This window comes from Engystomops pustulosus, chromosome 6 (genome assembly GCF_040894005.1).
Source record: "Engystomops pustulosus chromosome 6, aEngPut4.maternal, whole genome shotgun sequence".
Taxonomy (NCBI): domain Eukaryota; kingdom Metazoa; phylum Chordata; class Amphibia; order Anura; family Leptodactylidae; genus Engystomops; species Engystomops pustulosus.
In genome coordinates, this window is record NC_092416.1 from 58,576,755 (window position 1) to 58,589,387 (window position 12,633).

The following is a 12,633-nucleotide window of genomic DNA, read 5'->3' on the forward strand; positions in this document are numbered from 1 at the left end:
TTTAGTGGTCTTATTTTAGAGTGCATAACTTTTTTAAATCACTTTTTAGAACATTTTTTAAAGGGTATTAATTAAAAATCATTTATTTTTCGGAGAGTTTTTTTTTATGGTTGTTTTTTACAGGGTTCACTTTGCGGGTCCAATAACGATTCTGTTTTATTATGCAGATTGTTACGGACGTAGCGATACCAAATATGTGGGGGTTTTGTGTATTTTATTAAATTTTACTGAATAAAACCAATTTGGAGCAAATTTTGTTCATTTTAGCATCACCATCTTTTCATATGCTGAAATTTTTTATTTTTCAGCAGACAAATCTGGTTAGGGGCTTATTTTTTGCAAGAAGAGTTGTTCTTTTTTAGTGGTCTCATTTTAGACACAGACGCATGCTCAGACAGTTTACAGTCAGACCCGGAAGGGGTGTGACTTCCAGGATCACCGGAGCACTAAGTAGACTTCAGGGCTGCCCAGAAGAGGGTCGGATCCCTCGGTAAGCGGCACGGGGGATCCGATACATAGCAGGAACACTCTTAAGCATGACGCGGCGTGTAAGGGGTTAACACCCGCGCTCGGAGTCGGCTCCGATTGCGTGTGTTAGCGCGCGGTGTTAGCTGTGATAGACAGCTGACAGCCGCTGCTTCTGGTGCCGGCTCCGTTCGTGAGCCGGTGCCAGAAGCAGGACGTTATACTACGTCCCGATGCTCTAAGTATCTAGCCACAGGGACGTAGTATAACGTCCAGGTGTGCCTAGGGGTTAAACGGACTGAAAACCCATGATTAAAAAAGGGACCAAAAACTTCATGTGTGACATCACCCTTGGGCCGAATTTACGGGCTTATGTCCGACGCGATAGAGAGGAGGAGGGGTGACCCCTCCCCACTCCATAGAAATGCATGGCGTAAAGGCCGCACACACAGGGAAAGATAGGACATGTCCTATCTTTTTCCAGTATACGGAGCGGTACGGTCATATTGCTCTGTGCTGCTATTCCCACCTATGGGGGACGGTCATGTGAATGCGCCTTTCTCTGGTGCCTAAAGACTGAAAAAAAAGGCTGCTTTCCAAAAACAGTGCCCCCACCGACCATTGAATCTCATCTTTATAGAGCTGTTTCCGAAAATAATAATAATTCCTTTGTATAGCACACACATATTCCGCAGTGCTACACAGAGCTTGCCAAATCAGTAAAGCATGTTTTACGAACAGCTAGTCAATGAAGTAGCCCTTAAATGTCATTTCTTTTGTCTATTTAATTCTATCTTCTTGCCTATAGGTGGCAGCATAAAGGCAGTTTTGTCATTGCAATTTGAGATCTTAAAAATTTTAAAAAATAAGTGATTAGAAATCCCATTTACAAATAATATTGCTCAGCATTCTTCAAGGTACAGCTGGGCAATTAGGGACATTATTTATTCTAATTATTCATTATATCAATGTTCCATAATTCCAACTTTTATCAGAATTACAAAATTGATTCAATCCATGCCCACACAATAGAGGGGAATTGGGCTTAAAAGGGTCAGATCAAACCTAGACAATGTAGGCCAATCAACTCAGATCTAAGGCTGCCACTCCTGGCTCTGCCACAGCCATCCTGTCCCTTATTGGAGCGCTGAGCATAGAGCCAATGCTATGTCATGTGTTCACACCATGTCTCCCAGCTTACATAAAGGGGTCCTTATTTAAGAACCTTTATGGTTAAGCCAGCGCTATGTATTGTGTACCTGTAAATGCAGGTAACACGGAGAACAGAGCAGGAAACACAGCTCCGTTCTCAGTGTGGTGGCGAAGACATGTAACTGCAACTCAGACCATCAATATCAATAATCAGGAAAACACATCATTTGCAAGAACAAATTTGCGTAACAAAGTAGTACCATTAAACCTGTCAATTGCCTCCTGACGCAGCCCTCCTGTAATTCCACCGTCTATTCGCTCGTACTTATAACCTTCATACTCCAGAAAGTCTTCAAGTAAATCCAGCATTTTAGTCATCTATAAAAGTAAGCAATTCAGTGTACATATAAAGTTGTACTAAATACATTAACTACACTTTTAGGATGGCAGGTTATATTTCTCTTCATATATTTAATCTTCATATAGATGTAGTCACTTTTTGAAATACCTACCTATAGAAAACCACTTATTATGATTTTCATTGTACATTCTCTACCTGCCTACATCATACAAAAAGAACAGTCACTTCCCTGCAAATTCCCAGTAGAACTTTATTCTCCTCATTAAACCTTTTGTGACCAAAGATCATTGGTACCTGAATGTCCAGGTCAAATCTAGTGGTCCTTATTATGATGTCTTTGAAAAATCTTTCAAAATATGCTGAAAATATATGTGTGGCATCACTGCAGCTCCCCTCCCCAGGTTTAGATACTGGTGCCAAGGCTGCGTGTTCTGGAGGAAGGTACGCGTCAAACTGTTATATCTTCTGAACCGTGGTACCTACTGTTAAAGCACCTCCGGTTCTGTGGCAACAAGAAACTAAATTAAGATTCTCCTGTTTAAAATTACACCAGAACTGTATAATTGTTTTAAGGGGCCACTGTTATACACGTAAAATGCTATCTGCATGGGACATGTGCAATTAGGACCTATATATCCATATGGCAGTTGTGAAGGGGTTCACTGTGTCCAATTCCTTTTTTATCATTATTTTCTGTTGCAGCATTCTTGTAAAAATCCACTTTTATTCTTTCTCTGTCCTTGGAAACAAAGTCACGGCCATCCTCATCTGACAACTCTTCAGTGTGCCATCACTCTCACGTGCTTCTGAATTCTCTCTCATGTGTTGTGAGCCTATGATTTCACCTCCGGTACACCTCTTTTTTGCCAATTTCACAGGGCATGTACCACATCACTGTACAGTTATGATGCTAAATGGTCCAATGCCTCCGGAGGATGAGCCAGCTAGCAGAAGCTCATGCCTGCCACCGACAGCTGAAGAAGAGGGGTGCTGAAGCACATGACCGAGAATTAAAGGGGTATTCCAGGAATCAGCATAATTCATATACAAGTGGGCACTCAAAATATAAGCTAATGTGTAATTAGTTGTTATTTAAAATTTTGCTCCCCTTAGCAGAAAATGCTGGTGACATAGACTGTAATTGAAGAATTAAAATGCTACCGGCCCTTTAATCAGTCCGTTAATTTCCTCCGCGCGGTCCGTCGCAGAAAAGAAGATGGCCGCTGGTCACATGTCCACATACATGTCCTGTACCTGCCTGGGCAGGGTCATGTGATCACCACTACGTTTGGCTGTAGTCGGTTGGTTGCAGTGCATGCAGTATGATCAGTGTTGTGGTGATAGCAGTTACACATCATTACTATGGTAACAGAGCAAGAAAACCTGTTACATCATCACTGTTAGCAGAGCACAAGAGGTAGGAGGAGTTACTGAGAACTAAAGGATCATGGAACTTGTAGTTTCCAGTGGCGGCCATCTTAGTGATAACTCCTCCTACTTTAGAGAGGCCATAAATTTTGTAAATCATAAAATCATATTACTTTAGCTCCGTTTTGTGACTAATGACATTGAGTATTGTTGTATTCATTTATATATATCATTAAGGGTTTTTTTGTCAGACGTTCATATTCCCGGAATACCCCTTTAAGAAGCAGGGGAGAGTAAGGTCACACTGAAAGGCCTTTTTTCTAAAGATTTTTACTAAACTGCTGCAACAGAAAGTAATAGGAACAGAATTTAGGAATACTTGGAGAGCAGAATAAGGTACTACGAGAGTTTATGATGACAGGTGCCCTTTAAAAAGAAGTGTGGGAGGGGTGTGCAGCTGTAACTTCATTGTTTCAGTGAGGGGTGATAGGATGAGAAGCAGCATGAGGAGACACCTGATTGGCCCAGAGCACACCTCTGGCACCCGTACCATAGGTTCGCCACCACTGTTATAGGGTCTACATGCAAAAAGCCAAAAGGTCAGATGGGTGCCATCCAGGACTATTTTGTATCCTTTGTGATTTGTAATGAAGGCTTTTTAAAAGATTTTTAAAGATGATTTAGCTCGCAAGGCAGATCAAAGAGTGATCAGCATCACACAAAAGTTTAACTAAAAATTAGATACCTGAGAAAATATAAGGACTCTGTGTCCTTCGTCTTTTAGCTTTTTCAACATCTTCTGTAGCAGCATCAATTTTCCCGAAGATTTCACTAAGGAACTCCCATCATAAGATCCATTTGGCAAGACTGGGGCCTCCTAAATAAAAATGGATATGTTAAAGTGGGCCGCAGGTCTCCAAGTACTTTAGGTAGACACAACCACTTATGTGAATCATACATTCTTTATATAGGAGCTCTGTATCCCATGGTCCAGTCTTGTGAGGTGTTAAGAAAGGAACAACTTAGTGGGGTTGTCCACGTTCAGTTTATGTAAAGAAAAATTATACAATTTCCCAATATACTTTCTGTATCAGTTTCTCACTGTTTTCTAAATCTCCGCTATAGGAAGCTTCATTGTTTACGTCCTGTGGATAGAAACCAGTAGAAAAAACTATTCTAATCCAGCACCAAACGTGATGAGGTTTAAATAAAAACTTGTCATCCGACTTTATTTAAGATCCATCTTTAAAAGTATTCCAACAGACATGGGACCTACGTTGCATCATGGAATTCTTTTAAAGATTGATCTTGAATAAAGTCGGATGACAAGTTTTTAATGAAACCTCAACACGTTTTTTTTTCTACGTTGTTGTCCCTGGTCCGGCGGAAGGATCTTCAGCACATGTTGTGACACGTCTCTTCAGACTGGTGAGCTGGATTGTCTTTTATATTAAAGGACACCTGTCATCAGGTCTGTGTCACTTGTCCTGTCACTACTACCTGTTGGAGCAGCTCATAAGGATCACATCACAGCCTTAATCTAGTCAATTCATATATTAATCATTGCTAAATCATCTTTTCTTTATTATGTAAATGAGGCTGGTCACATGGTCAGAGGCAGTGATGTCACCCCTGTTCCCCTTCCCCTCTCCTCCCCCTGCTCATGTGTGTAATGTATAGTAAAGCATTGCTAGTGCGTGTGCTGCGTCTGCTGACATGCTTCATCCTCCTTATACACAGAGACACAAACATCAGCTACACAAGTACCTGACATGTTCTGCTATAACATGGCTGCACCCTGGAGCTGTTGTATCTCTCCTATACACACACAGGCTGCAGGGGGCGCCAGCTCCAGGAAGCACATCATTATACAGCCTCACACCATTATACAGGCTGTCAGTCATGCACTGGGGGTGTGGCTGTGCCTCCCACTCATGAATAAGCTGGACAGCTTGAATATGCTAATGACTCATTGGACATTTCACAGGTCATTTGCATACAGCTTTAGGACCTCATTGCTTAGGTATACAGGCATGTAGAGGGACAATGAAGGGATAGAGGCAATGTTTCTCATTGAAAATATATTTAGTTTAGGGGGGTTATTTTGCCTGACGGGTTCTCTTTAAGCAGATAGAAACCAGTCCCTGATCATATTATGTCATACAGGTGCAGAGCTCGTTATATCACACAGTTCTAATTGTGTACTAACGAGACGTGCACCTGTGTGACATGACATGACTAGGGACTGGTTTCTGTCCACAGGAAGTAAACAATGAAACTTCCTGTAGCAGGACAGCAAGCAGAGATCTAGGAAACAGTGCGGTATTGAAACAGAACATATACCGGAAAATTGTATAACTTTTCATTACACAAATTATATCAATTATTTTGTGAAAGTGGACGACTCCTTTAAATACAACTCCACATGTTACAAGGCTACATTCACACGGCCGTTGGGGTACGTACAAACGGCCGCCGTATATATACATCCCCCATTGGCCGGCAATGGGCACACGGAGCCATACGGAGTGGTACGGTGCAGCACACGTGCTGTGCAGCATATATCGCTCTGGAGAGGGGTGGGGTTGAACGCTGCTCACCCCCTCCTCCTCTCCCATGCGCTGATGTGTGCCCACTGTGCTACGATACGGCGGAAACATGTGTGTGTGAATGTAGCCTAAGATGTATAAGCCGCAACACCCAGCCCCACCTCTTCTATTCAGTATTAATATATGTAATAAGTAAAATTCTGAAGGTTGGGATAACACAATGGGGGTCATTTACTAAGGGCCCGAAACGCGTTTTTATGGCGATTTACACAAATTTTTTACGTTTTGCGTTGATCGGATTGTGGCGCATCGGCGCCGGCATGCACGCGACGGAAATCGAGGTGCATGGCTGAACGAAAACCCGACGGATTCGGAGAAACCGCCGCATTTTAAAAAAAACAGTGTTGCTGGACACACGCTTACCTGCACTCGCCCCAGCTTGGTGAACTTCAGTGCAGCAGCGACACCTGGTGGACATCTGAGGAACTGCCTTAGTGAATTGACGGAAGACCCGAATCCTCCGCACAGAACGCGCCGCTGGATCGCGAAAGGACCGGGTAAGTAAATCAGCCCCAATGTTTCTGAGACCAGCACTTTATACAGTAAGTAATTGATGCCATTTGGTTAGCATCTAATAGGTTAGAAACATAGTTATACTATATTCAAATGTGCAGAGACAGCAGTCTTCTACAGTAATATTATAAACCAATATAGTTCCAAAAAGAAAACCGTATTATTAACTATTTGATATTTGCTTATGATTAGTGATATTGATATTTTTCTCCACGGAGATGTCATGCAATCTATCTGCAATATCAGTCTACGGGGTAATCGATCAAACCCTGTTAAAAGATTACCCAGTCATTGCAGCTACAACACACACAGTGCCTGCATCAGGCTGAGCTCACTGTTAACAGAATATGACGAATGACCCTTCAATAACTGAGGATTTGGTGCAGTGCAGCAATAATTAATTAGAACTCACCCTGACCCCCGGCCTGTAACTTTAAGAGAATGCAATATGAATTATGACAATGGTTTGTACATAAGCTCTTAATGTTAAACTTTAATGGACAGGCAGATGTGAGTGTGACAGGCACAATAACATTTTATTATGGCTTGGTGAGATGTTATACAGAAAATTGTACAGTTATGCACATACATCACCACCTGTAAATACCATGTATATTAAAAATGTAGTGTAAATAAAAAGAATACATAAAAAGCAAATACAGCTGAAATATATGGTGTGAATAAGGCCCTCCAACACATATGCACTAGAAACAGCAGCTGATTCCACTCTTACCACAGCAGCAACGGGAAAGAGGTACGGGTGGTTGCAGCACTTCTTCAAGTCCATCATAATATTTAGGAGAGAAACCTGGTTTCCACCTCCTTTGGAATTCAAGGCTTCAAAATTTCTGGTTAAAATGAACTTATAATACTTCCTAGAGCAAAATCACAGAAAAAAACATAAAACCCATGCATTGACATATAAGTATAATAGAAGGGAAACTATATGTTTTGACATAATTTTATAAATGAATAGTGAAGATTGTAAACGTTGTAATATACTTTATTATAGAAATATGTTCCTGTGTACTTCTTTTCCTATGCCTTTTTTTTATCAAGAGAAATATTCTCTAGGTAAGGAGAGAGTTAATAGTTAGCCACGCCTTTTCTGTCTGATGTGGACAGTCACCTAAAGGCCTAAAGATACACTGCTCACTGCAGGAGAAAGAACAGAGAAAAGGCAGAGAAGCTTCTTTACTTAATGAAGTATATTACAAAGCTACTTTTATCACCTGCATTATTAATTTATGAAGTGAAAAAATGCTTCAAAGGTTACTCTTTCACGCTACATTCAAATATGCCATTTTTTTTACCACTGATTAAAACTAAAATTTGCAGTAAAATACAGGCTAGAGTAGAAACCATTTATGTAGATTTAAAAAAAAAAAAGAATAAACAAAAATCTGAGAATATATACTTTTACTATATAAACATGTACCAAAAATAAATTTAATAGAAACAAAAAGAAAGGGGAAATGATTAAAGTCTAGTGTTTAGTAGGATTTCACTCACTTCTGCATTTGGCTAAGCTCCACTCGTACTATTAATTCTGTTTTGGCTGGCATGTTCTTAAAGACATCTGCTTTCAGCCTCCGCAGCATGTGAGGCCCTAGTAAGTCATGAAGTTTTTTAATTTGGTCTTCCTTAGAGATGTCAGCAAATTCTTCTAGGAAGCCGTCCAGATTGCTGAAGGGAAAACATCACATAAAAAGCATGTAAAGCGTTTGCATAAGGAAAGATGCATTGGTTTCTGTGGCATGACTCCAAAAATTAGAAGGATGAAAATTCAGTAAAGTGACAAAACCTCGCTGAAAGCAAAACCCTTCCTATGGTTGTAAAGTATGCAGTCTTAAATGGGTTTCCAGGTCAGGAGACAATGGTCCGATAAATGTAGGAAACACCATGTCTTGTGTCCTACATGATATACACCAGCCAAGTAGTGGTCAAGAGTGAAAAAGGTTGCTATATGATGAGCTATGGGAGAGCCCTATTGTCTCCACCCCGGAGGAGATTAAAGGGATAATCCCATTTCGTCAAATTAACGTTATTGTTTGTATGATGAAAAATTATACGATTTTCCAATCTACTTTCTGTATCAATTCCTCACAGTTTTCTAGATCTCTGCTTGCTGTCAATCTATAGGAAGTTTATATGTCGCTTCCAGTGGATAGAATCTGACCATGGTCACACAGGTGCACAGCTCGTTATAACACACAGCTCTGATTACTCTCTATGATACTAACCAGCTGTGCACCTGTGTGACCATGGTCAGATTTCTGTCCACTGGAAGTAAACATAGAAGCTTTCTATAGAAGGACAGCAAGCAGAGTTCTAGAAAACCGAGAGGAATTGATACAGCAAGTATATTGGAAAATTGTATAACTTTCCTTAATTCAAACAATAAAACTTATATGCTGAAATGGGACTACTCCTTTAACATACATGCAACGTATCAGCCTTTCTCAAGCCTCCATACGATAAAGAATCACAGATGAATGGTGACCTTATAAATTGGAGGGACTGCCTATCTTTTTTTCTTGACAGACAGATACCAGAAAGATAAGTATGAGATATACAGACCGCTGCATAGATACACAACAGATATTAAATATATAGACAAACATATATATAGATATATACGGTAAATACAAAATAGATACATAATATGGAAATATAGATAGATCATTGCGAGACAGATTGATATATAGAGTTCGGATAGCAATAAATAAAAATTGATAGTTATAAATATAGATGAATCTAAAATAAATTAAGATATAGATAAAAAAGATTAGATTAAGGATTCATTGGTAACGGATGATAGATAATTATTAAATATATACTTATTATGATTATTATGAGAAAGATGAATCAACAGCGGCTGGATAGATAAATAGATATGAAATAGATAGATAATAGATACAAAAACTGGAAAAAAGCAGCACAGCTATATAAATTGTGGGTGCTATCCCAGGACACGATCCAAAATGTCCACGTGTAATAAAACAAATAATAGGCAACACTCTTAGATGTTTATTCACCCATAAAACAACGTTTTAAAGTGACCTTGCTCAACTGAAACGTCCCTATATGGGTAAATAAACCTAAATAACCTATTGTGTCCACACTAGGTAAACAAACCAAAGCAAAAACACATAAAGCAAATCATATAATAGAATCTGTATTAATTAAACATACAAAAACAATGTTGACAAATAAAGCATAAAAAGTGTGCAGCCACCAGGTGTTGATGCACGGACAGAGGAATCAACCCTTAGGGCACTACAGCAACCCAACCAAAAAGTATTATTTAGTAACGCTTGAACCACATTTACATTACAGTATAAAATGTACCAACCGAAGCGATAGCTGCTTCATTATATAAGATGCATCAGAGTGGACAGCCTGGATGAAGCAGAAAATGCTTTCTTACCCATGTTGTAGATGCAGAAAATGTGGATTGGATTGGTGTCTGTGCCCTGGGTGATTCCAGCCCCAGGGCCCCAGGGCCGGAATCACCCAGGGCACAGACACCAATCCAATCCACATTTTCTGCTTCATCCAGGCTGTCCACTCTGATGCATCTTATATAATGAAGCAGCTATCGCTTCGGTCGGTACATTTTATACTGTAATGTAAATGTGGTTCAAGCCCTTACTAAATAATACTTTTTGGTTGGGTTGCAGTAGTGCCCTAAGGGTTCATTCCTCAGTCCGCGCATCAACACCTGGTGGCTGCACACTTTTTATGCTTTATTTGTCAACATTGTTTTTGTATGTTTAATTAATAAAGATTCTATTATATGATTTTCTTTATGTGTTTTTGCTTTGGTTTGTTCACCTAGTGTGGACACAATAGGTTATTTATGATTCATTTTTGAACCATAGCAGCTCTGGTGTTAACATTTAGGAGGCCACATCGAGTTCAAAAGATGTGCTCACAGGATATGCCTCCGTAAGCAGTTTCACTATTAGTAATTATTTGGGTAAATAAACCTTTTTTTTAACTTTTTTAAAGTTGGAGTGTTTCCCATTTTTTGTTTTAAATAGATAGAACACCTAGGATCAGACACAGAATTCTTGCTCGTTATCCAAATTGTTCATACATAAAAGCAAGGTTCCATATTCCAAAACTATTTTATCAAGCGTAGTACAACATTTAGCCCTTATTTCTTATAATTACTCAATATTGTGTTTTACACACTTGTAATCCAGGGTTCCAGTGTATATGAGATGAATATATAGATAGATCGTTATGAGACAGACAGAGAAAAGATTGATAAAAATAAAAGATACATATATATGATGAATATATAGATTATTATTAGAAAGATATAGTTAAGATAGATCAAAACATGACATAGATTGATAAATAAGATAGTTATGAGATAATTATATAGTTAGATCATTATAGAAATAGAGATAAGACATAAGATACATACACGGATAGATGTGCATATATTCCCACAGCTTTATTTGTTTTGCACATAACACATTTTGCATTACAGTTCAGTAACAGACTTGCATTTACATAAATAGCTTGAACCTAGTGTAAAATCTTATTTGTGAATCTCTCAGTATGAAACGCTTTTTACATTTCTAAAGCCATCCAAAAAATTCATGCAAATGATCTATGCAAAAAAGTCTCCTTGCAGGAAAGCTATAATCAATATGCATTCCCTGTGACTCATCGCTGCTCTCAGCCCGTTGTTAAGAACAGGCAAACCCTCCCACCTATGAATTATTCATGATTTATATTTTTCCACTGTCGGAAACAACTGATCTTAATGATGTTGACAAGACTGTAGCCGGTATGACAGCAGCCAGCCATGAGACAAAGGAAGAGAGAAGGGCAAACCCAGGCCAAAACTCGCGGGCCGTAGCCGTAGGGAGATGTTGGGATTGCAGGCAGGTTAATAGAGCCAGCATCTGTTCTGTCTCATAGCTGAATACACACAACCTTCTATGTCAAGCATGTCATTAAAATCACATACCTCAGAATAATCCACTACGGAATTTTTATTTTGAGTGGAGTCATGTTATAATAGTCATCTGTAAAGACCATCATTTCTTCTGATTTCATTTAATTTAATTTGTTTTATTTGAGGTAAACATTATAAAAATGGTGTGGGAAGAACGAGTATGAAAGAAACCACTCAGGTCACATTCTCCTGTCTATTCTGGTAAACACTTAAATAAATAAATGGGAATATCTTTTCTTAGAATCCCATATATGGACATTCCTCTAAAATTCATCCTGGAATCCCATATATTGACACTCTTTGTAACCTAGTGCCTAAAGGGAACCAGTCAAGTGTATCTATTACACTAGTACCAGCATGTGGTCAAGTAGATTAACAATTTCCAGATTATGTTCCTTTCATGGCCTAGGGTGGTGGGGTCATTAATTCAAGGTGAGTGTACCGTATTTTCTGGACTATAAGACGCACTTTTTAGCAAGAAAAAATCTTGCTGAAAAGTCCATGCGTCTTATAGACCGAAGGTCAGGAGGATCCAGCGCTGCTAGACCCTCCTGACCGATGTAAGGGAGATCAGGTGATGCTCTGATACAGAGCTGCAGCCTATCGCCCAGAGAGGAGCCTCCGATGTCCTACAGGACCTGCGGTGATGTCAGAATCATGTGACTGATCACATGGTTCTTACATCACCACAGGTCTCATACTGCCATGCTACCCTGGGACAGGGTAAGCAGAAGGGGAATGGGGGAAGTATATGTGTGTGTGTATAGGTGGGCAGAGTGTGTGTATAGGTGGGCAGAGTGTGTGTATAGGTGGGCAGAGTGCGTGTATAGGTGAGCTGTGTGTGTATAGGTGGGCAGAGTGTGTGTATAGGTGAGCAGAGTGTGTGTATAGGTGAGCTGTGTGTGTGTATAGGTGAGCTGTGTGTGTGTATAGGTGAGCTGTGTGTGTATAAGTGAGCTGTGTGTGTATAGGTGAGCTGTGTGTGTGTGTATAGGTGAGCTGTGTGTGTGTGTATAGGTGAGCTGTGTGTATGTGAATGGATGATGCAGAGTTGAGTGTGTATAGGTGAGCTGAGTGTGTATGTGGATGGATGATGCAGAGTTGGATGTGTATGTGGATGGATGATGCAGTGTTGAGTGTGTAAATGTATGTCTGTGTGTGCTGTGCTTTAGTGCGACCAACAGGGA

General features: G+C 39.8%; 1 protein-coding gene across 6 annotated transcripts in view; it reads right to left on the reverse strand.

The window, feature by feature from the left end:
* Positions 1-12,633, reverse strand: part of CHD5 (chromodomain helicase DNA binding protein 5) — a 145,686-nt gene that overhangs the window by 39,753 nt on the left and 93,300 nt on the right. For all 6 annotated transcript variants that reach the window (XM_072156234.1, XM_072156231.1, XM_072156230.1 and 3 more), the window contains exons 18-21: positions 7,981-8,154; positions 7,202-7,343; positions 4,092-4,223; positions 1,878-1,995 (exon numbers count right to left, since the gene is read on the reverse strand). In XM_072156234.1, coding sequence (XP_072012335.1) covers positions 1,878-1,995; positions 4,092-4,223; positions 7,202-7,343; positions 7,981-8,154 — 566 coding nt within the window. The remainder of the gene's footprint in view (positions 1-1,877; positions 1,996-4,091; positions 4,224-7,201; positions 7,344-7,980; positions 8,155-12,633) is intronic.